Below are 26,160 nucleotides of genomic sequence, written 5' to 3'. Positions count from 1 at the left end.
CGAAAATGGTAATAACAATACAAAATTACATTTTACTTAAAATTACGCCTTGACTTCATTGTAAGAGTTGAAAGAGGAGAAAGTAGATTTAGGAGAAGATTATGGAAATACAGTACAGTACATACACTTGACGCTTGGACACGGGAGAGTATTCACAAAAACCAAATGTAGACTTTTCTGTTTAAAGTCGGCTCAACGAAAGAAAACGTTGCAAACAAAAACATATCAAAACGAACGAGGTGCGATTATTTTCGAAAACGAAATCATCTCTAAACAATGTATTCCAGTCGAGCACGCGTTCGCGCACACAAACAAGCAAACAAACGAAAAAGTTTCTAACAAGTAAATAATCTCTTCACAGGAGCATGCATGAGGTTTTCACGGCTCAGTACCGAAGCTGATGCACCCTTATCCCCATACCTGGGTGGGAGTCGGTGATGGGTGGGGGGCATCTCAAATTTTTTTCATGCGTTGAAAAACATAGCAGCATGGAGTATTGGGTGGCTCTTAAAAAGTAGGAACAAATTATTATCTATAACGATTTAACGAAAAATACAAACACAGAAAGAAAATGAAAAGAAATATTTGTAAAACGAATGCCGCGATTTGGGTAGAAACGCATTTAAGACCGACGCACAGATGAGGGACTTTCTCAAAGGACGTTCAGAATAGAGCCGTATTAAGGTTTTATCGTAACTGTAAAACGGAAATTCATTTTGAATGAACACACGATTTATATGTACAAAAGGGATAAAATTTCGGCAATTTATTTCAAAACAACCACGCAGTCTTATTAACTAAAGCAAGCAAAAATTCAGAAGCAAAAAAGGAAGAAAACAGATAGAGATATATTTATAACCATAAAACGTTTAATGGACGTATTCCGTGTAAATGTAGCTTACTTCTAAACCCTCATATTTGAGGCTGCCGTTGCTAGACGGACTGTAAGTTACAGTGTTTAAAAGCTACATACCATGTAACAACTCTTGGCAACGTTGCTGTAATGCTAACTGTCTCTGTTGCTCCGTCACTTTCTCCAACTGGTTATTTGCTGCCTCTCCCTGTAAATTGAGGATGTGCTGGCGAGCCATGTTCAAGATGACGACTTTGGTAGCCCGTTCTTGGTGCATGAGGTGAGGTACGCTATTCTGTAGCCCGAGGACGGAAGTGCGCAATCTTTCTCTCCTCTTCTTCTCTTTGAAGTTTTGAACTGCTCTGTTTGTCTTTTCACCTGTGGCAGAGGACGTACTCGACTCTCCACTCAAGGCTCTCTTCTTCGGAGATGGGGCGTCGCCATTTAATATTCCCGGACTACTGGTTGGAGTCTCATGGGCGGCGAGAACAGAAGCAATCTTCGATTTACTTATCTTCTCTGAAGCTTTCCTCTTCTCGATAAACGAGGAGTTACTGCCCTTCGTCAACTGAATAATCTCAAGCAATTTAACATCTCCCAGTTCAGGTTTGATCACTTCGCGATTTTGTTTGATTCCAGTGTTGTTTACCATGGAAACCCCTTCCAGTGAAAGGCATCTTCTCTTTGCTCCAACTGTGACAGCTTTAGCTCCGTTTGGAGTCGTGTTCTCTTTTTTGCTCCCGGATGTCGTGATGCTCATTAGGCTAGAAGGAGCTGCTAATTTAATGAGATGAGCGACGTTATTGGCAGGAATCTCATCTTTTACAATGTTCTTCTCTGCCGGGCTTGTCCACCTTGGTTTCAATGTTTCATCGTTCTTCTTTAGCGATTGCGTCTGGATTAGGTTGGTCGTAAAAAGCTCTAACTGCCTCTCACACGATCGTTCAGGCCATAGTTTCTGTCCTAGAAAGAAAACGCCGTGGGTCGTAGGGATGTTCGGTGTCGATTTTGGGGTATTTTCCACCGTGACTACGTCGATTTCTTGCTCTGTAATTTGAAAAAATGAAAAAGTTAAAAAGTGTAATGTCCTCATTAAAATTTTACCGCAACTAATACGTATAGCAGCGCACAACAATTGGTAAATGTGCGCTAAATTCGCTGTTAAGGAAGTTCAAGCGACTGCAATGCTGACCACAAGACCGATATTTTCACTCGGTCATGTTGACAGTTAACACTTGTTTATTCCTTGCGAATTATCATAGTTTGCCGTTGGTTGTTATGGTGCTAGTGTGGACCGTTAAAAGTTTAGAGCGCTGCACCTACGAAGTGACAGTGCAAGTCAATCGACTTCACTTTAGACCGCACAGGTATAAATACATAAAATCTTTATCGCATTCATTATGGTGTTGTATTTCTTGTCTTCCGCAAACTAGAACACCGAGTGCGCCAGGGTTAGTTGGACACCTTATGGCAAGCGGGGCATTACACGGTTGCAAGTCCAGTTAATCAATAAATTACATTATCTTATTCCGACTGGTAGTATACGTGTTATGTGGACGGATTTTGGTCGAGGCGTCGCACAGATATTTCGGTGGTATTTGTTACTGGTGTACGCGAAACCTGGTGTCGTGTCTGCACGTGTCCCCAACCCATCGGTGAAACGATATGCATAAACCTAACAAGCGTACAGCGCAAGTATGCGAGTATTATATATTATATATTACTTTATATTACTATTATATTACGATATTACAAGTATGCTCTATATTCGTGCGAAACGTCGAACAGGCTGCTTAGGTAATTATTTGTTAGAAAAATCCAGGGCGGATTTGTCCGTTCGGCGCCGGTGTAATCCGTTACTCTCAGGGATAGAAAATAAAAGACTGGCGATTGCTTAAGTGGAACTTTATGAAAGAACAAGAGGTGACAGCTAAGCAGGAGACTGGTTGCAAGTCCAGTTAATCAATAAATTACTTCATCTTATTCCGACGTATTATGTGGACGGATTTTGGTCGAGGCGTCGCCCAGAGATTTCGGTGGGATTTGGTAGTGGTGTACGCGGAAACCCGATAAATGGCCGGCGGAAGAAACTGCCAATTAAAATTATCCTGAAAAAATGCACACAATTTTGGGCTGCGGGAGGGCTTTTGCAAGAGCGCCTTTTGCCAGTTGTCGCGGTTAACTTCTGCCGATTTATTAAATTAAGAACTAAGGTACAGTAATAGTACGTCTAAATAAAATGTTAAAATGTGTGTTATACTGCAGCTGCAGATGTCAAGGGCTATGGAATTTGAAAAACGATTAAACGCAAGTGCAATCGAAGTATAGCAATTAGCTTGACATTTTACAGTATTAAACTCACGTTGATTAGCGCATTATAAGCCTTCCTTCATCGTTTGCGGAACAGAAGTTTATTACAAGTTTAGAACAATTTTTTACAAGTTCATTGAAATCATTATCCAAATACACATGCAACCCTCAGTATAACACGAATGCTAAGACATATTTGCTGTAATGCAGTTTTAAAGATTGCATAAAATAGTTTTAATTGACATACCGGAGTCGCTTGGCGTTTCCATGCCAGCTACGGGATTCACAATGTGATTATGGGTAACTGGAAAGTTCTTCCGTTCCGTCTTTACCGTCTGGAGTGCAGTTGCAATTGAAAATACAGATCGGGGGTTGATACAGCCGCTTCCCGGAGAGAAAGTGGACGAATCCGGCGAAGAACTGATATTTAACCGGGGTACTTGAGAATGCGGCTTGCGTCCTAAACCACTCCACATACAGTCTTTAATGAGTTGAAAATTTTCAAAAGTAGCTTGATCATAAGAATTTTCGGAAGTAACTTTTAGTTTTGGTAAAGGATCATTTGAATGTATTGCATCATTGACATATTCATTGGGAACGAAGTTCGTAAGCATTGCGTCGATCAAACGACTGGAAGTGTTTAAAAACGAAGAAGTAACATCGTCGGGTATTTCACTGATATCACCGGGAATTTCGTGCTCGGGAGACCGCAGTGTTGTCGAAGTTTCCAATCTAAATTTGTCGAAGGGTTCTTCACTTAGGCAAGATCCAGAATTGCAGAAATGAAGCAGATCTTCATCATTGTGGTAAAAAAATGGTTGAAGAGCATGAAACTCTGACATGACATGATCTTGCTGGAAGTTCGCGCTCCAATTCATCATTATGCAATTTAAACCGGCCAACCAAGCAAAATTTATTTTTACAAATCCAAACAAGATCTTAACTTAACAGACCAAACTGGCTATAAAAGCAAAAAAGAATAAGTTCTTTACGTACTTCGTCTGATCACTGCTCCGCTGCAGTCTAGCACATCTAAAACTCGCATCTTCTGAAAGTCTAACTTTGCCTTAAATATCTTCTGGTGAGTGATGTTGACTAAGTGGAACTGAGACCGAGTGTGACATTAGATTAGGTGTTCGTCGATAAATTGGCTGGTTAAAGCAGAAAAACTCTTCTGCGATTTTTGCAAGCAGATGATTGCTGTGAATAATTCTGCAAGGAGCCGTGTTCACACCAACTGGTCTTCGGCCCGGGAAAAGAATAAGTGCCAGCAGGGTGTTTCTTACATTGAATGAATGTGCCCTCCAAAATACTGTTTTATAAAGCGGAAAGGATGGCTTGAAAGACAGCTTAGAAGGAGCGAGGTAGATCATGTGGGATCCTTATTCATTTTGTCTCCTTTTTCAACATAAAACTTCACATTCATCTCGGATGATGAGATTTTCTCATAATGCATACAAAATTTATGAACATCCATGAGTTTTTTAACATAACCCATTTACCCAGTTTACTGTCACTATGTAACATATTTCTATTAACGCTGCAAACCTACTTGACTGCTTCCAAACCACAAACAAGGCTTTTAATGGAACTAAAGTACATCCAACTGCAACTTTAATGCGTATTATTACAACATAACCATATTTCAGAAATATACTTGCTCGAAAAACTAGATTCGGTACAATACATACGCTGCACACTGAAACGTTTAAATTTTGACTTCAGTTTGAAAACGCTATACTGATAGTCTCTACACTGTCTACACTCTACAGTAACTTTCTAATCTAAATCTGCATTTAAAAATTACAAAATGCTTTTCTAGTGTTGATTTTTTTCGTTTCTGCGTATTAAAATTGACAACTTGCAGTTTTAAATGCAATGCCGTCACATCGTGACGTCACCAAACGCGTTGAAAAGCCTTCCCTCCCTTTGTGGCTTTGGTTCTAAGTATACTTTGGGGCACTGGAATTGTTTGCCGTAAAAGAAAAGAGAAAAACGGTAACTGTTTCATTTCATTTCGTTTCATATGTTTTATAATATCATTTATTAGCTCATTACACAATTTGCAACATAGTTAAAGTTGAGCTAATCGTATATAAAACAATAGCAATCCTAATCGGCAAAAATAATTCTTTTTCAAAATAAGTCCATTGACAAAAAGATGAACCATTTCATAGATTTTTTAGCCTGCTACATCACGAGAGTTCGAACTTCGAAGTTACGAACCTCACTTCCGTAGGTTAATACTGTACAGTAGTAGAGTCCCTTTTTACCGTTTGACAACTTAAACTTATATTGATCATGTTTAATTACAGAAATTAAAGCTAGTATTCGCTCTGTATATCAGGTTCAACGGAATGACGCACAGAAAGGGCCATACCTATACACAAATTTAACTTAAGCAGTAATCTGCTCTTTATTTTCATTTATCTACGAAATACAGGTTGTAACTTGAACTTAATTTAGCTCAGGCAACATCACTCCAGGCTTCACTAAACCCTGTGAATGCAGTGGTCTACTAAAATACAGCTGCAATACACATTACAACTGACAGTTGGCAACAACAATGTCTCAACCCTGACTCGGAAAGTTAAACTTGTCACGAAATCTTTATTTTTACAGGTGAAGACGTTAAAGTTAACAAAATCGGCGCTGTTGCGCGGGAAACGTCGGTACCAATTTTTGTTACGATAGACCAGTGTTTCCCAAACTTTTTTTCGATTACGCTCCCTGGACAATTTACTGACTATCAAACAAACCCCCATTTAACAAAAAGGTAACAACAAGTTTACTATCCATTCGAGAAGCAAGAAAAAAGCACATGCACGGTTGCAAAACCAGCACTAAAATTAGCCTGAAAGTTTTAGTTACTCGACGTACTATGGGTTAATTTTGACAACTAAAACATTTCTGACACGTCAGGACGTTCCTCATTTGAACTGTGTAATCGCTTTTCTTTGTCTTGAATCTTACTCCGTCAGTTAATAAACGAATTCGTGCTAATTTTTTTAAGAGGTCACCACCAGACGTCGCAGTCGCGTTGGCCAGCGTGGAACTTGACAATTTACAAACCTTGCTAACTCTCTGCGGGAAGCTTTTCCGCTTGACTAAAGTTTATTAGTTTATAATTATAATTAATTATAATAGGCCTACCATATGACCTCTGAATGCGCCAGAAAGATTCCAACTGAACTTCTCTTTTGTCGGCTAGTTTAGCTGATATATCAAACACCAAACTCCGCTTATCTTCAAAAAGCCGAAACATGTACACAATGGGGTTGTTTATGCTCCGGTTAAGTCATTGCATAAAATTACATTTATTATGACTTTTATTTGATGATCAATAGTTGTGAGAAATGAAAATAATCAGAACGATGGTTTGATTTATTGCTTTTGACTGTGGGAGGTCTTAACCAGCTTTTGTTTCGTTTTAGCATTTGGACATTTCGACTCAATTTAAGTCCTCCAATTCATTTCAAAGGGCCGGACTGTCTGTGGCCTTTCCGCTTGACTAAAGAGATCACAATATTGCAAAGTTCATTAGTTTATAATTATAATTAATTATAATAGGCCTACCATTAGTCTTTTTTTTCATAAAATTAAATGGTCCTCCGAGGACGCTCAAATATAACGAAATGTCGACTTTTTCCGCATTTCGAGTTAGTTGTTTATACTTTTGACAAAACGTATAGGTGAGACGTTGTATTTATTTCCAAAACATTACCGTATTTATGAAACTTACTGAAATGCCGAATTAAAAAGGGTTTTTCAACCAATTGCCCATCCAGCCCTACGTACCTTTTTGATCGCCGACCACGCGTTTATTCAATGCCGTTCCAGCCCTAGGCGGTTTTACATGCCCACATTCCTCGCATGTTGAGTTAAATTCGAAGTTGGGGTCTGTTAAGTTCAAACGTGCACCAGAAAGATTGCAACTGAACCGCACATGTAAAAAGGCTAATTATTAAAGCAAAGGTGCGAGTTTTGTAGGCCTAGCCTTCTATTAGTGTTACTTAGGGCCTCTTTTCTAAAAAAATGAATTGTCCTCCAAGGATACTAAAAATGTCCTAATGTCCTCTTTAGTTTGCGTTTTCTTGCTAATATTTTTATCACAACTATATGTTTATGTGACTTTTCGGCATAAGGACTACCTCAAGAGACTTTTCAGTGACAGCATGAGGTCTATCATTTAAACTTTTAAAACGTCAGCATCACCACCAAATTTTGATATGTACGTATTGTTTTCAGTGAAAATTATGCTTTGACAATCGAATGCAAACTTCTGTCGGGATCGCACCGCTACAGTTCTTTCTTGCAAATTTTATTTGTTATGCTGTCGCCAAATCGCCAATATCTATACGGAAGTTACTTCCAAAAATTTTTATTTTTTGGTTTCGTAGTGTCCCTGTATAACGAGAAAAAATAAGTTGATTTCTGTCGCCCAGTAGGGGCAAACGATTTTTTGCGTTTCGATAGGAGATTCTGCATTTTAGAATATCGATGGCGGCAATCGAACGCTTAATGCTTATTTATTGTCCTTAAAGCGAAAAAGAGTTCCACGTGAAAGCCAAGTCAACATGACAATTAATTTGCGTTTAAAGGAAAATAATAGCAATTGCAAGGAGAAATGTTAAACTTGTTAAAAAATGCTTTTCTGCTTTTAGCCTAGCTTGTTGTATTGCTTCCTATTATATTACTTTTGGTTTGGTAAAACAAAGCCCTGCCCTGTTGGATTGAGCAAAGCAACCTGTCGTACTCATAGATTTTTGATGTCTAAAACGTTATGTCTGCGCACTTCTCGCGCAGAAGTTCGAGCTTGTAAAACATGATGCGACGTGGCGGAAATATACGACAAAAAAGGCATGAAAATTTCAACGCATGTGAGTGTGAATGTGAACGAGAAAAACAGTACGTTTGCAATGAAAATTACATTCCGTTAAAGCTGGAAACAGTTTCTTGGAAGTGACCTGCATGGTAACGTACTAAAAGGAATTTTTACACAAAGTTATTTAGAGCAAGTTTTCAAATATACCAACGATAATTGCAGTGTTCTGAAAAAGCAAGTTCATAAATTGGCAATTACTAACTGGAAAACTCTTTCCCAAGAATGACGTGACAGTATTAAAAGTTTAAACTAAAATGCTTAGAATGCTATTTACCACGACATTAAAATCTCTGGAATTGCTTTTCTTTTTCCTTTTTCTAGAGAGTGATGCAGATGTGCTGGGGCTTTCCTATGTCATTAAAATAAATTTTGGTAATAGAGGTCTGTGATGTCACAATTGTTGTTTGTTACAAGAGGGCTCTTTCGCTAAATCTAAACAAACCAACCGGGTCCATGTTGGTTGCATTCGAGAATTGCGTCATTCGCGCCTCGCTCTGTGCCCTCAACACCTCATGTGTCAGGTTAACAAGGAGTATGCATTTTATTTTGTTTCACTAATACTTTGTCGTACCACAACAGTGTGTGTCTTTGTCGGTTTAAGTCTTTAAGATATACGTTTTGCTTATTTTTATTTATGGTTAGCAAAAAGGACTTTATGACAAATGGCAGATATTAATTTCTAAATAACCAAGTATAGCCTAGCCTATAGGGCATAGTCAATGACACACTGTATTGTTACGAAAAGTTTTGTTATTCATTTAATTTTACTTTTATCGTTGACGGCACTCGAAGGTGACGACATACAGTAAGTTGATGGCTCGATGCTTGACGAAGACGCCTTACGCGTAAGATTAATCGGACGATCCTTGAAAAAATAATGAAACACGCCGGAGTTTCTATTCTGTCCCAATGATCCCGTTTTGTTTGGGGTACCCACGCATTGAGGAGAAGCGCCATTCAATGGGTAACTGTGGGTGGGTGCGTCATCACCGTTTAGCCCCAACAGGGCTACGTTGGTCTAATGATGGTATTGCTGCCTTTGGTGGGTCACCATGGGCACAATTTCTTGGTCAGCCGTTTTACCGGTTACATATTCGGCATCACCCCGACTTCCAACGCTGCGGTTATCCGCTTGTTTCAGTTTCCTCATGTTTGGGTAACAACCAAAGAAGAGAATTACAAGGATGAGGATGATGAAAGCTCCTAGACTTGCTACCAGAATCGGATAATGAAATTTGAAGTTAGAATCGGTTTTCAATCATTTTAATGTAAATAATGCCTCAAAGAGCATGCCTCAATGAGACATTGCATTGTTCATGGTTTTCGTTTCCTTTGTTTCTTCCTACTACATTGATTTGAAATCTTGTAAATATTTTGCTCGATGCTCAGTTTTGTCCAAAGACCACTTCAAAATATTTAGATTTCCTCTATAGGAGGTTTAATATTTGTTTAATGCATCTGTCATTAAACATTGTCATTGTCGTTTTCCAGTGTGAATAGTTTCATGACTCCGCAACTTGTTCTTTTGGGAAAAGGGCTTAGCAATAATAAGGTCAATCTCCATTGTGAATTTTCATATGAGCTTGCAAATTTCCACCTCTGATAAATGACTTGAGACAAACTTGGCACTGATAAGGTCGTTCAACAGTGTGGTTTACCATAAGAGTTTTCAAATTACTGCTTGTGGTAAAAGCCTTGTGACAAACTTGGCATTGATAAGGTCGGGATAGGTAGGTAGGTTATGGATAACATTTTAAATGCCGTTTGATATTTGGAAACTTGCTCTAAATAACTTCATGTAAAAACTCATTTTAGTACATCAGACTTGCTTTCGCTCGAATCTGACGATTCAGATTCACTTGCCTGCTGAACACTGGCTATTGCAGAATTTACTGTTGCGTCGATTTCAATGTCAGAATTCTCGTCATCAGAGCAGTCTGACGGAAGATTTTGCAAAATTTCTATTGGCAGCCCTAGATGGCAAAGGTAATAGAATAAAATGGGCAAAAAGGACACAAAAACTGGAAAAATATCGTGAACGGCGCTAATTATTATGTTGTCTAACAAGCACGGTATATGACATCACAGTGGAGATAATCGTATAGGATTATTATTACGTCACAGAGAGTAATTGTCCTATATTGCAACGTGTAACGCCGTATCTAAAAACTTTAAGACACGCCTGAGTGTTTTCGATCCGCCGTCTTCGCAGATGTGCCTTCTCTCAGCAGCGGCACCGAGTGACGAAAAGGAGAAAAACAAACTGCTCACGCGTGGTGCTATTTGCCGTTTACAAATACGACCATGCTTGTGTGCATTCCATTGTCTTTAAGTGCTGCAGAGTCCCGGTAGCGGCGTCGTGGCTATGGACTGTTTCTGACTGCTCTTAGGAGGTGTCATGAAACCTCCCACTTCAGTCGGGGATTGGCAGGTAGCCAATTGTGTCTGGACACGGCTGCGATTTTCCATGGCAGTATCCTACAAATTCAATTCCAACTTTAACCACGATGAGCCATACAAGCAAAACATACACTTAGTAAAAGCAGTTCAAAATAAGCCGAATTGTTTACCGCTAACTTACAAAGGTGTCAATGTTATTCGTGTGAGTTTGAATATTTTGTACGTCACTTGCTGCCACCCTGCGGAATTGTTTCATAGGTTGAAGACCGCTGTGTCGGACTGTTATCGCAAACGGCGCCATCCAGTGGACGCACTAAACGCATAAACAGTTTAATTAAAAACACGCAAAAATCAGGCAATATTAACAGAACCAACTATATAGCGCACCTAATGCCTTAAAAATAAATGATATAAGTAAACCGGAAAACCAAAGTTTAAAGCAATAAACTCAACAACCGTGTCGAACCGGTGTCAGTCGATTACTATCCTTTAATGGCCATCATAAACTGCTGGAGCAGCATCACACCAAATAAACAGCAGTTGACAACTTGACAGATGAGACCAGAACTAAAATGAGAGAAATCAATAAAAAAATGGCTTTTTTAGGCATCACTTCCGCAGCATTACATTAAGCACATGTATGTTATTTTACCCGCTGAGATATATACAACATAACACTTCAGGTAAAGTAGCCAAGTCTAAATCAATGGAATCAAATTGCGCAGGCCTACTCATATATAGGCTACTCACATTAATAGGCCTACAGCATTTTACACATGGTATTAATATCGACAACCACAAAATAACTAATATATGTTAATAATAACTAATAATATATTGCTTAACCTTAGTCTATTCTAGACACTGTTTATTATGCTGTAAAATAAATTGTGGTATCTACAGTATTATGTGGTAAAGAAATGACAACATTTACCCAACATTAAAATGGCCTAAAATCGGTTTTCTGAAAATTGATATGCTTGTATTTTACAGTCTAAGAACGGATTATTTCACTGTAATTTTTTCAACTTCATTGATTCATGTGAAAAACATTATACAACAAACATATTATACCAAAGATTAACAAAACAACCAATAACCTACATGCAGATAAGTTAGCTATAAAAGTTAGGCTGCAAAACCTGAATTTTTTTGACGAACGTGTTTTTTCTTCCATTTTCAAAATATCAACAACAAAAGATGTGGACTTAAAATATTTCCTTTATGTATTCATAATGACGATGACACTTTATTGTGAATGACAATGAGAGCGTTATCATAAAGGTTATGGAATCACCGTAAAGGTTATTATTGTTATTATTTTACCCTTATTAATAGCGAGCATATAATCGTACAATCGTAGTCGACGTTGTGCTCCACAAATTGAAATTATCCAAACACTTTAGTTGTAAAACTATTTCGATTTATGTAAAAGGACATACTTGAACGCCATCTACATTCACTTGTACACATTTGAATGCTACTAAGCCCACCATTATTGTGAATTCAACCAATCGGTCATTTTGTAAACAACCAAATGTAATTTAAAATTTGACGTTGCATCATGTTGCCCTGTATACTAGTGAGCGTTTCTAAACAGGAGGAGTAGATTCTCTGAATGAGTCACAGGACTTCTTAAAAATTGGCAACAGACGGAACGAACAGCAAAAAAGAGAGATAAAACGTTCGTGAACCAAGTTGGCCATCCCACAGCCACTATAAGCCTTCCTCATAGCTTTTCTCTTTTTTCCCCCCGACCCTTCTATTAGAAGTGAAGGCCTCGTTGGCAATTGACATGTAGTTTCAAAACTGTAGCGTTTCTCGAAGGACACATCAAGGTCAACAATACACAATTTCTCAGCGGACTCAGTTAGAACGAGGCTACATCGGCTAGGTGCAATAACTTTCATGATTGCACTTGAATCCCAGTACGGTAGTTTTGAGACGATACGAAGTGCAGGCACTATCTTGAGAGCAATTTGCAAGGCCGCAACGGGAATACACAAAAATAGATTAGATTAAGATATATTTCTCGAGTTGGTCTGTAGAAATACATGAAAGTTTAATAATGAAAATGACATTTAGAATTAGGAAAACTTGCAGCTCTGGAACGAAAGGCTACAGAAGTTTCTGAACGAGTTTAGCGCAGGCTATTTCAGCCCATTCAAATATTGAAAAATTTGTTTGTTCTTTTGTGTGGAGTATTTAACTATTAGTATTTAGTATCGAAAATATTTAAATAATGAAACCCTTGACGTTTATCTCAGTGACATTATTTTTTTCATTTTTTATCTTTATTTATTTTATTTCCGTGTCTTTTTCAAGTTAATTTATTTTTGGTCATATACACTCTTAACGGCAAATGTGAAAACAATTTCGTAATTAACTTGCATTAACATTTTTATTTTAAAACCAGAAGTTTTCTTTTAATTTTACAACAGCAAAGTAACCCATAGTGCAGTGCACTTTGTTACATATATTTCTGGTAAATTAATAAATTGCACACATTGTAATATTTTGTCCCAGATATTTTTTGTTAGTAATAGTATAGTATTTATACTATATATATATATATATATATATAGTATTTATATATATATTCATAATAGTATAGCAATTCAGTATTTTTTTCCAAGTTTGTGGAAATATGATTATTATTATTAATAATATTTATTATTTCATTCAATTTAATTTAATTTTAATTAATGCGATAATCTTTTCAAAATTACCAAGTCAAATATACCACGTTATACACGCAGACTGTAACTGAGATACTTGTGAAAGATTCAGGTTCTCTGAGAATAAACATCTAGAATGACATCGGCCGCGATGTCCGGTGAACAACTTGCCTCACCAGCCAGGGGTTGGATTCAGACCAGTGTGGTGGATAAAATGCCAGGGTATAACCAGTTGGTTCGGTTCAGAAACATTTATTTTACACTTATGGTATCGGTTGGTAAAGATTAGACCGGAGTAGGGTTAGTTCGGATATCAATAGTTTTTACTATCCGGATAACGGATATATCCGTATATTTGGAATTTATCTAACCGGTTAACCGGTTAGATAACTGCTAAGTTAAACAATCGATTTCACGAGGTTTGCATGAAAAATGGATTGTAAAATCACTACACAGTTTTATTGCAGATCTACGCACACGCGCAGTACGACACAAAATCACACAAATTTAATGTTCACTGCTTCTGCAACGCCCTCCTTATAAAGCACAATGCATCATTCAATCATTTATTATGCTTTCTTTGTGACGTGATAATAAATTTCACTCGTGCATTTTACGAGCACCGTAGTTGAAAGTATAAGACAAGGGTGGACAAACTGCGGCTTTCCGGCATGTTTTTTGTGGCTCTTCTAGTCGAATCGTAAAATTTCAAAGAAATTGTATCGGCTACCAAGACTACCGTTTATGAACGTTTCTCTCTTTTTCTTTTCCTTATTTAGGCCAGCATTCATGACAAGTTGTTAATTATTCAAATTTAATGATATTTTTCGATTGAGGAATGCAGATATGGAAAAATTAAACGATTAACTATTTATGACGTCATAAGTTCTTATGACTTGGCTCGTCAGTAAAAATTTAACAACCAAAGCGGCTCTCGGGTTCAAAAAGGTTGCCCACCCCTGGTATAAGACAATAGAAGTGTGAAAAAAGTTTAATTGCGCTCAGCGGGAGTCAGCCTCTACGTAACAAAGAATGTTCAAACTTATTAAAAAGTGTAAAACGCATTAGCAACGATACTCTTTTAACCGTTTAACCGGCAGATTTATATCCGGATATCAGATAGAAAAAAAACCTGCGGTTAACCGGTTAACCGCTATCCGGATAATCCAACCCTAGACCGGAGTAAGGCCAGCGGGTGGATTTTTGTTTTTCCAATTTTCTTTTGATGATTTGTCAACCAAACGAATTGGTAATTTATTTTTAAGAAATCTCGTTTCTGTCGCGCGATTGAATTTGTGAACTTTTGCACCAATTTTGGAATTTTTATCCGTATTTGCAGTCAGTGATTCTGGTAATTTTGAATCTAGTTTAGAATAAGAATTCGTTTTTAAGTTCTTGTAAAATTTTAACGACGAAAATGTTTTTTAGACAAGAAATATATGTCGGTATTTCTTATATGTCTGTTCGCTTTGAATTTGGGATTTTCTGAAATATTTTTCTTTTTGCAGGGTCTGGCTTCGGGAAGCACATTTCGAAAAACAAGCCGCCTAGTAAGTTGCGTAAAAGGAACTTCTTTAACTTCATCGTGACGTTCCGTGATCTAAATGGGCAACTTGTGGAAATAGAAAATAGCGCATTTGTTGGTTTTGTGGAAAATGAAACGGTAGTTTTTTTATTACTTTTAATTTAAGAAAAACAACTCAAAAACGTACAGTTATTTTTACTTTATCATTTTTATTATTTTTCTGTTAAAATTTTGAGTCTTCCTTCCTTAGCTTATATATATCAGCGTGTACCAAGTGAACGATTAAAAGAAAAGGTTATGATCGTCGTCCTCTGCTGTATTTCTATTTCGCTAAAGTAGTTTTTTTTTACTTAAAGTATTTTACAGTATTCCAATATTTTTAGGAAGTTTCCGGCCAGAAAAAAAACAATGGAGTGCATTACAAATTACAACTTGTATATCAGAACGGTGAGATATTTGATTATTTGTTCATTATTGCATTGGTTTGCGGCCGCAATTAGTAAACAATGCGCTATACTCGCATTTCTACGGGTTCCAATTAACGCGTGTCTCTCTCGAAACATCTATTCCAAATTTTGACCCGCGATCAACGACAGGAGATAATAAATTCATTAAGAATCATTTATTGCCAATTTGCTATGTTGTCCTAAATAACAAGTTTAGGAATCGAAACAAGGTCCCAGAAGTAACGAAAGTCCCCTTTCGAGCAAGTGCGATCCATGTCTTGATTGGATGCCACCTAAAATTACTGATGTCGCCCACCTATCGATCGCGAGACCTCCTCTGACTCTTTTCTCAAGATTACTCGACATAAGTCTTCACACTTGCTCTCTGCACACCGTACGCTGCCAATACGTGATAACACTTTCTTGACAGTCTCTGAATTTCCGAGAAATATGTAAAGTGATAATCGTACGCACAAATTTTGATCAATTTCGCTGCTAATAGCTTATTAATCTCTGGCATGAACAGAATGTGCAGTTAAGCAGCATGATACTGTAATGTAAGTTTTGTTTCACTCTGTAAACGTTTTTGGCGGCCATGCTTTATTCAAATCTTTAGCTGCTCTTCTCTGCAACCGCTTGTCCTCTGCTCCTGGAATTATTATCTTTTCGTTTGGATTTAAGATTAAAATATTGAAATATTATTTGTAATATAAATGCTATGGAGAAATGCCCACGAAGAACTAATTAATAATTATGTACATATGCGCTTATATACAGTGGTTGCTCAAGGAGTCAAGTCGCTCCAGGAGCTTATATACAGTGAAGGAGAAGCGAGGTATGGCGCGACTTGATTTTGTGGCCCCAAAATTACGGGAGATGTAATGATGCAATCTTTCCTACGGGTTCTGGGGGTATGGCGCCCCAAAAAAATTGACTTTACGCGCATTCTAACATGCACACTTTTATTTCAAAAAACAATTTACCCCGTGCGTTTCTTCCCAGTTTTTCACTTTCTAATTCGCTTTCTGAACGGCAACCGCCTTGCTCGGCTTACCCTAGGCTTAAAACTTACATATGTCTATGTAGAAATAATAAGAACCGCAAGAGTAATTAGAACAATGACAGTATGTTTTAGGTATACGAATGGAACAGAGTATTTACATTCGCCTCGTAGATGCCGCCGATGAGAAGGTAAAGTGGAAATAACTGTGATGGACTCTGAGTTTAATTTTCTGAGACTCTTGTATAGTTGATACTTTTGAAAATATTTTTTCGTTTAGGCTATTCCATACGAAGGCCAAGACAAGAACCCCGAAATGCGAAGAGTTTTACTAACCCACGAAATCTTGTGCAGGTGAAACTTTTGGTTATTAAATTATTTGACTCAATCCTTATTTACACACGATTTTTCAGTTACGTATGGAGATATGTAAAAATATGTAAAGATTAAAACTAAAAGTTTAATAAATTAAAATTAATTTACAGTCGGTGCTGCGACAAGAAACGTTGCGGAAACAGAAACGAAACGCCGTCAGACCCCTTCATTTTTGAGAGGTTTGTCAAGTATGGTTTATATATTAAGCAAATGCAAAAACAAACACATTGTCGCATGTATAATTAATATTGACTTGCTTATAAAAATTGCAACTCTCGCATGTTATTTCCAATCTGCATTAACACAAAAAGGATATGGCATTTCAGCGAAGATGCCCGTACTTTTGGGATCCTGCAATAAACGAGAAATTGAAAGCAAGTTTAAGTGGAGAAAGTTAGGAAGTCAGAAGGCGAAATAATTACTTTAAAATGTCTTAATGCGCCCTTAAAGTAATGCATCTCCAATATACAGTCCAAGAACACAGCGCCTTGCATGTTTCTCTGATGGTTTCTGCAGCGAAAGTAGCACATGGTATCTGCCAACTATAAAGTTAATGAGCGTAACAAATAATGGCCTGTTGTCTGCTTGTGCGTTTTTGGACAAATTTAAACACATTAGGCTATAGGTATAAAGTAACGGCTCACCCTTCTAAATTAATCATTTTTTATTGTCACGATTTTTGAAAGGCTCTGACACAAAGTAATCGGCTTGTTTTCGCTGATCAGCTTTTTGATATTTTTTAACGAAGTTGGCGGTTGTTTTCAATTATATGAAAAGCTAAAAAATATTTTTCAGCAATTTAAATCACCAACGTTTACGGTGACAGAGAAGCGCCACTTCAGAAGCGTTGATAACGGATTTTTCCTCGCAAAAGCATTTGTTCATTTCAATGCAGTTGTTGATTTTTGGCTAAATACGGTGGTTACCATATTTTACAGTTTAGCTTCGCGTTTTTGTTCAAGTTGTTCGCGTTTTTGTTCTTCGTTTTTTCGCTACAGTTTTAGCTTGCGTTTTTTAGCAAGTTTTTGTCATTCACCAAGCCTTATGTTAATTAAATCTGCTCGGAACACTATAATCAGCACAACACAGATCGTACTTTGTCGGGAATCTGCAAGTCGCTATAGCCTACAAAAATCAATACTTCGTAGCATCGCGGATGTGTGTCTTCAAAGGCTGTATGTCTTCACTTATGCAAGCTTGCATGATCAGACTCATGCCATTATATTGGTCTTGTTATTATTGCATAGATGATGACCTATATTGACGTTTGACCATGCCACAGTCATTTGCGATTAATTGCCTGATATAATCTGAGTCATGTTGTTAACGTATTGTGTCTTCGGCAACCAATAGTTACTCACTCTTTGCAAGTGGAAGTTTAGCGCACCGATATCAGTAAAATGTTTTTCAGGTATTACTTGAAGTTTTTTTTGAAATGCAATCAAAGTTGCATGAAAAACGCTGGCAAGCCAAGGTATTTGCGAAATTTTCGGGTAAGTTTTAAATCAATCATTTTCTTTCCGAGTTTTCTTTACTTTACAATTCGCATATATTTTCTTTCCTGTATGTAAATTCTTAAAACTCCGGTTATATAGATGATCTATGGCCAACAGGATTGCAATTCCGCTTTCTTTGTTTATTTTAGGTTGTCGTTTCCACAACGGTTTTTGTCGATAATCAGGTGGTGTTGGGAAAGTCACAAAACATGTACGTCCATAATAATTCAAAGCATGGTAGAAGATCCCGCAAAAATGACCCCTGTGGCTGTAAGCGGCTTGCTGTCAATTAAATTTATTGCCCAAATACTCTGTGTGATCAGCTTTTAACCAACACAGAAAAGAAACTTTTGGGATTTCTATAAATTTCGAAGTTATTAAAAACAGGAGCTTTAAAAACAGGATCGAATTCCTCAACAACTATTTGCTCTGAATATTATTCATATACTATCCGTGCACCTAGGGACCTGCATTGTACCCAAGCGGAATGAAATATGATATAAGTTTAGAGATTTAAGTTTAAGCCTACCCGGGTCTTATTACCGGTATGAAAAAGCTAAAAGGCTGGTATGAAAACTTGTTCCGAAGGGAAAAAAGTTACGCTTTTGCGTGAAAAATGTTTTTTTTTTTTGTTAAAAAATATTTAGCTTTCCAAAGACCAACAGTTGCTGTCAGGAACCAGGTCATCAAAAGGTCAGGTCATCAAAGCGGTTAATCAAGGCAATCAAGCAAACCCCGGTCATCAAGCCGACCGATAATTTTACCAGATTATCATTTCCACATGCGCGTGTCATTCAAAGTTATTTCAGTTCGTTTCAAATCGATGAGTGCCTTCTCATTGCTATTGTCCTAGAAACTTGAAAATAATATTGCGCTGATAGGTTTCTGCAAAGCGGTCTAGTTATAGCAAAACAATTATTTTTGGTTGCCCTCCCCCCCCCCCTGTAAACTTGATGAATTACTTTTAAAGTTAAACGATGACTAAAGAGCGGTTCTTGAAAATGACGAAATCGAGAGATCTTTAAATTGGAAAAGAATTAAATTTTGATTTGGCAGATTTTATTATTACTTCGAATTCTTAAATGTGCCTTAATAATTTCCACTGACGCCTTTTAGAAGAAAATATAACCTATTTTTGTACTCAGTTTTGTTCTTTCCGCATATTGGTGAAACCTACTGCACCAATACGACCCCAATCGACCTTCCACCACGATCGACGTCTATAAATTATCTAAATGTGCCCAATGGGGTTGATTATCACCAAAATTGAACCAAGCCAGTATTCGTACAAGCTTGCAGATTTTTTAACCTTACATATCTTTATGACAATTAAGGCCAACTCAGCTATATGGGCGTCACAGACGGGACCAGAACCAGACCGAACAGATCGAAGGCAAAACGACATTTTGAGTCTAGAGTTTTGCATTTTGTCCCATGCAATAAAATTTGTCACGGTTTGAATTGGTCTCCAAATGTTAATACAGTGCGGCTCGGATATTATTAATCGTTACGCGGCGTTGGTTGCTTTTTTAAAAGGCTACTTTAAATGTAAATGTTGAATGCTACTTGAAATTGTAAGTTTCAAGTAATTATCCACCCCTGGCACATTGGATCCTGGTTTTCAACGTTTGTTAAAGACGGTACCGAGGTACGAGGGTGACCCCGATCGCCTATCAAAAGTAAGTTACCGAATTTTGATATAGTTTTCCGAAAACAAAACAAGCAAAAACAACCAAAAACGCTTCTCCGACAGGAAGTTTTCCTTAAGAGAGCGGCAGACTTCATGGAGGCGTCCTTCACTCGGCAGTACAACGCTCATCCTCAAATTTCTCCTCCAGGAAGCGTTGCTCCGCCCCCTTCACACTTGACTACGCATCCGGGAGATACGGGTAGCTTCGTGCCTCACTCAGCCGCCGTAGCAGCCGTTGCTATAAAGTATAAACGGTTACGCAACTCAGTTTGGGGGAATTTCCGATCGCTACGATGCAAGCGATTCAGGTTGGATATGTTTGTTAACACTTGTAAATTTTTAGATCTACAATAAGCTTGTTGCGTATCGCGAAACACTAGTTCATTAACTTTAATAGTTGCTAACATTTGTTGGTATTTCTAATAACTGTTGTGTTGCAGCTTTGAACCGTATTTGTTGCGAGATACATTTGGTAATATTTACGTCTGTTCAGTTCACACGTTGCAAGATTTGTTATATAAACCCCAGCGAATGGTGGATGGATAGACACAAAGTATACCAGTTTCCTTTTTAGGCTTTTGTCTTCATTTACTTGTTGTCTTGCAGCTTAGCTTAATTCTTGTCTCTTAAAGTGGTGCAATTATAGAATACGATTGATTACAACGGTCTGTAAGATATTGCTAGATTTAAATAGTCATCTGTTTTCGCCGAATTCTACAGGTGCTATTGCCCAGTACTACGTCCTGCTTCCATGGTTACGTCAGCAATCCTTTTGCCGTCACTTTTTTCGAAGAAGATTTAGACAACGACGATCAACCTGGACCATTAATACGTTACCTGTACTGGTCGGAGTACAGGACCGGCGATATATAGCGTCTAAATGTCGATCTCGCCATGATAAATACAACCCACCCACCAAGTGGAACTGTTGGACATGTTGTGTACGATCGATGGTCCACCTATTTTAAATGTGAGTTAAATTGCTATTTATCAGTTGAGTTATCATCGTGGTATGTTTAAGTTTTATACCAAGCTATTGCGTTTACAAGTCAAACAGTTAGTAGTATTTTATTTTGTTTGTAAGAAATACTATCGCTGCCTAATTTATATTTTCGAATGCTGTCGTGGTTCGTTACAAACACGATATTATTTTGTAGTGATTAACTGATTATATTAAATGCTTGCAGTGGTAGTTGCTAATTACCGTACGTAGGCTATATTACCATGGCGATGATCATACAATAAGATATGTAAACAATAACAGTAAAAATCATGAGCATTTCCAATTAAATACAATCGCATTGCTAGGTTGTCGCATTTAATCCGTCGGCAATAACTCTTTCCAGCAGTTGCGTGAATCACAATCTACAGAAATTTGTGTTCCGATACCACTCCAACCGTTTTATGCGTGGTATATTTTATGCGTGGTATATAATTCATACAGGTATATTTTTCGTATATTTTTCGTATATATTTTACTTCGTGCAATTTGATACCCGTATTTGTTGCGAGATACATTTGGTAATAGTTACGTCGTGCACATTTGTACCCGTGCGAAGTATAACTTACAAATGGTGACTGATTGTACCCATTTGCTAAACAGGGTTTACAAATGGCGACTGAATGTACCCATTTGCTAAATAAAGGTAAAAAATAAGCTAAAATATTAACTTAATATTGACTGATTGTACCCATTTGCTAAACAGGGTTTGCAAATATTAATTGCATTAATCAAATAATCAAAGCGGTATTTCTAACTCTAAAACAACTCATAAAACTGTTGCATTAGGTTCGAATTAACATGAAAATAGCATTCACCAAGCTTTAACTACGACAACTTTTACAGTATATGCCTACTACTATCGTGCCTCTAAGAAATTCTGTGCAGCATTTCCAAGATATTGTAAAGACTCTAGCTGTATGTTCTTGTATGTATGTTCCCTACAAATAACATATTCATACAAAGTTCAAAGCGACGAGGTTTCATGACAGATCTTGCTAACTGCCTCATTTGCGTGACTACGATTCACCATTTTCAGATTACCAGTTTCCTTTTTATGCTTTTGTTTAATTTTCTAACTCTAAAATTTTGCTTCTTGCAATTTGATACCCGTATTTTTTGCAAGACACATTTGGTAATTTATACATCGTGCAATTTCATACAGGTATATTTTTTTTGAGATACGAGATATGGTCTTTGACAATTCAATACGGTACTTTATTGTCAGTTAGGTATGTGTTTGCGAGTTACCCCGTCAAATTTCTAATTTGGAGTAGTGATTTGCAAGTTAATCTGGCAAATGGCTACAAAAATTTTGCTTCGTGCAATTTGATACCCGTATTTTTTGCAATACACATTTGGTAATTAATACATCGTGCAATTTCATACAGGTATATTTTTTTTGAGATACGAGATATGGTCTTTGACAATTCAATACGGTACTTTATTGTCAGTTAGGTATGTGTTTGCGAGTTACCCCGTCAAATTTCTAATTTGGAGTAGCGATTTGCAAGTTAATCTGGCAAATGGCTACAAAAATTCATACAGGTATATTTTTCGTATATTTTTTGTATATTTTTTACTTCGTGCAATTTGATACCCGTATTTGTTGCGAGATACATTTGGTAATATTTACGTCTGTTCATTTGCAAGATTTGTTATATAAATCCCAGCGAATGGTGGATGGATAGACACAAAGTATTCCAGTTTCCTTTTTAGGCTTTTGTCTTAATTTACTTGTTGTCTTGCAGCTTAGCTTAATTCTTGTCTCTTAAAGTGTTGCAATTATAGAATACGATTATTTACAACGGTCTGTAAGATATTGCTAGATTTAAATAGTCATCTGTTTTCGCCGAATTCTACAGGTGCTATTGCCCAGTACTACGTCCTGCTTCCATGGTTACGTCAGCAATCCTTTTGCCGTCACTTTTTTCGAAGAAGATTTAGACAACGACGATCAACCTGGACCATTAATACGTTACCTGTACTGGTCGGAGTACAGGACCGGCGATATATAGCGTCTAAATGTCGATCTCGCCATGATAAATACAACCCATCCACCAAGTGGAACTGTTGGACATGTTGTGTAGGATCCATGGTCCACCTATTTTAAATGTGAGTTAAATTGCTATTTATCAGTTGAGTTATCATCGTGGTATGTTTAAGTTTTATACCAAGCTATTGCGTTTACAAGTCAAACAGTTAGTAGTATTTTATTTTGTTTGTAAGAAATACTATTTGTAATTTGTAATTTGGAGTAGTGATTTGCAAGTTAATCTGGCAATTGGCTACAAAAATTTTGCTTCGTGCAATTTGATACCCGTATTTTTTGCAAGACACATTTGGTAATTTATACATCGTGCAATTTCATACAGGTATATTTTTTCGAGATACGAGATATGGTCTTTGACAATTCAATACGGTACTTTATTGTCAGTTAGGTATGTGTTTGCGAGTTTCCCCGTCAAATTTCTAATTTGGAGTAGTGATTTGCAAGTTAATCTGGCAAATGGCTACAAAAATTCATACAGGTATATCTTTCGTATATTTTTTGTATATTTTTTACTTCGTGCAATTTGATACCCGTATTTGTTGCGAGATACATTTGGTAATAGTTACGTCGTGCACATTTGTACCCGTGCGAAGTATAACTTACAAATGGTGACTGATTGTACCCATTTGCTAAACAGGGTTTACAAATGGCGACTGAATGTACCCATTTGCTAAATAAAGTTAAAAAATAAGCTAAAATATTAACTTAATATTGACTGATTGTACCCATTTGCTAAACAGGGTTTGCAAATATTAATTGCATTAATCAAATAATCAAAGCGGTATTTCTAACTCTAAAACAACTCATAAAACTGTTGCATTAGGTTCGAATTAACATGAAAATAGCATTCACCAAGCTTTAACTACGACAACTTTTACAGTATATGCCTACTACTATCGTGCCTCTAAGAAATTCTGTGCAGCATTTCCAAGATATTGTAAAGACTGTAGCTGTATGTTCTTTCACAGGCGATTTTAGGTGACGTGCATGAGGTGTTGGAAACGATCCAGACCGAAAATGATGACACTGACGATGAGGCTGGCCCAAGCAACGAATGTGCACCTGCCGAAAACAGCATCGTTTTTCATGGCCTTAAACAACTTTACAACAAAGTGCTTGAAGTTGAGGATCAGTTGCTGTGTCCTGCCTTACAAGATCAAGCAGGAGGTGCTTACGATAATCTCAAAAGCACTTTTGAATGCTTTCAGCGAAAACTGAACCAGGTGACGTTGGAAGCCAAGCAAAAAAGAATGCAAAATATGCATCAGATGACTTTGCACGAAATGTTTAAGCGGTGAACTATTGTTAAGTTGACGTTTAACTTTTCCTGACATCCAGTTAATGTGCTTGCTGTTTAAAATAAATAAATTGTTGAAAAAGTTGGACCCAGAATTTGTGAAGAATTTTTGCGTACTTATCTGAGAGGCGAACTTAAACGGGTGCGTACTTAACCGGGAGATGACTGTATTGAACATTATTGATTCCATTTCATCCAATTTATAACATTATGTTGCGTCATGCAGCTGTATGGGAAAAAAGTTACGCCCAAGATCTCGCGATCGATCGATCTCGCGGATACGCCTAATCAGATCTCGCGGTGATTTAGAATTTCTAATTTTCTCTGGGGAATGAAAATTTTACCGCTGTGGCTGTACCAAAAAATGAGTCGTATTTCATTGACTTCGACTTTAATGATTAATGATTGGAATTGACGTGGATAAAATTGTGAGAATCTAACTCTTTTTAAGGTTTTTAATTGGGTTTGATATTTATGTAAAAACCATTCGATTGCAATAACTCTACTACCTAAATGTCTACTTCTAAAAATTTCGTATACGTTTGGCATCTCAAGGTCTTCTATATGAGAAACTTGTTGTTTATCGAAATGAAACCATGGCCAACAAATACTGCAATGATTCGTTTATTTCATCTTAAAATCTATCGAAACAAAAAATTCCACCGACATTGCAGGCACAACAATCACGCTTTGTATTAATTATTACGTCATTATGTCCACAATTAAATATTTTGTGGCAAATTTAACTTTCGGGGTGATGTAATGGTTAGGAATTTTGTGTTGCAACTTGCAGATGGTACAGTAATACATTTTTAATTCGCTTCAAAGTATCTCATAAATAAAAAAATACTTGTATGCTACAAAGTACAAACCCTATTACAACGTTCTATCTACAACGTGTTCGGAAGGGAATTTTTCACGGGTTCTGGCTCTAAAATATAAAAATCCGTCGGTTTGGCGACTGAGACATATTTACAACCAGCTTAACGTATGTCTTTAGGCATTAATGAGTTTTTCTTTACTAGTTTCTTGTTGGCGACATTGAACCCAACTACAGCACGCAAAAGACAATTAGGCATTTAATACTCGGAAATGCACTCAGTGCCGCAAAATTAAAATTACAGCAGTGATGTTTTTCGCACGATCAATTTGCAGGTTGGTGCCAAACACAATTAGCAAACATAAATTGAAGACAAAGAACTAAACTCGGCCCGGTTTCACACATTCTCCTGCAAAAGAGCAGCTGGAACCTCCTAATGCAAGTGGCACAACAAAAGCTTTAAAAGATATCTCATTTCAGAGGGGCCAGAAACTCACGCCTGACATCAACCACTCGACAGGCCAACGTGAAAGCAACCCTGGCATTTAGCCAACGTCCTCTCATCCTATATCGCGATCAAAACGGCCACAGTCAATACGGCCAACTCATTTCAGACAACATTGTTTTACCTGGAGTACATCTGCTAGAATCGTATCGACCAGTAGGAAGTTTTGTCTTCCGAGTTCTGGGACACACTGTCCTTCATCACAAATACACCTTGTCGCAGGAACATGTGCAGGTGCACCAACTCAACTTACCTTTGTCGCTTATACACATCAACTACAAAGGCACCCGATCGCGAGAAAATTCTCTACGAGCTACCTGACTCTGACTCGTTTACTGATCTTCAATCACTGCTCAGCTCTATGTCTGAAGCCAACCTTCTCAAGGAACAAATGCGACATGTCATGACAAGCCTTACTGCTACTGATGAAACTATGATCAACGGATCCTACCTCGCAGACACATTCGCGCATGCCGCAAAACAAACGTTACTCCTCGCACTGTCGCAAATTACGAATCCATTTCTATCAGCCCTGATATTCACCCTGTAACTACGTCACATGCGCATTGGACAGGAAAATAACTTCCTTTTTTTAATATGACGCATTGAGTCCGAACACGAAATAATCAAAGAGTTGCCGGCTCAAAATTGTCTTTCTATTGGGAAGTGACCCCTTAAGGGTTTAATAAATCATACAACGCGTTATTTTTGTACAGTTTTTTTGTGTAAGGTAAGCTTTCCTGCTGCGTTAGTTGCATAAAACTTTGCATCATTAACTTTCTAGGCATATCTTTTTTTCTTCAGTTCTAAACTCACCATGGTATAAT

General features: G+C 37.4%; 1 protein-coding gene and 1 pseudogene across 1 annotated transcript; one reads left to right on the top strand and one right to left on the bottom strand.

Moving 5' to 3' along the window:
- Positions 1-965: 965 nt before the first annotated feature.
- On the bottom strand, positions 966-4,041 carry LOC143448666 (uncharacterized). The gene is made up of 2 exons (XM_076948494.1): positions 3,411-4,041; positions 966-1,900 (listed from the first exon to the last, which is right to left on the bottom strand). Exons 1-2 carry the CDS (start codon positions 4,039-4,041, stop codon positions 966-968), a joined length of 1,566 nt encoding a protein of 521 aa, XP_076804609.1.
- Positions 4,042-13,262: 9,221 nt separating this feature from the next.
- Positions 13,263-24,002, top strand: LOC143448657 (transcription factor COE1-like; annotated as a pseudogene).
- The last annotated feature ends 2,158 nt before the right edge of the window (positions 24,003-26,160 follow it).

This window comes from Clavelina lepadiformis, chromosome 1 (genome assembly GCF_947623445.1).
Source record: "Clavelina lepadiformis chromosome 1, kaClaLepa1.1, whole genome shotgun sequence".
Lineage (NCBI taxonomy): Eukaryota > Metazoa > Chordata > Ascidiacea > Aplousobranchia > Clavelinidae > Clavelina > Clavelina lepadiformis.
The sequence above is the reverse complement of the archived record's forward strand: the minus strand, read 5'-3'. Positions and strand labels throughout refer to the sequence as shown.

Bases quoted from the DNA above. Each gene is read 5' to 3' on its own strand.
- LOC143448666 (XM_076948494.1), bottom strand. From the start codon at position 4,041: ATGAATTGGAGCGCGAACTTCCAGCAAGATCATGTCATGTCAGAGTTT. The intron at 1,901-3,410 runs GTATGTCAATTA...TTCAAATTACAG, and splicing joins GGAAACGCCAAGCGACTCCG to AGCAAGAAATCGACGTAGTC.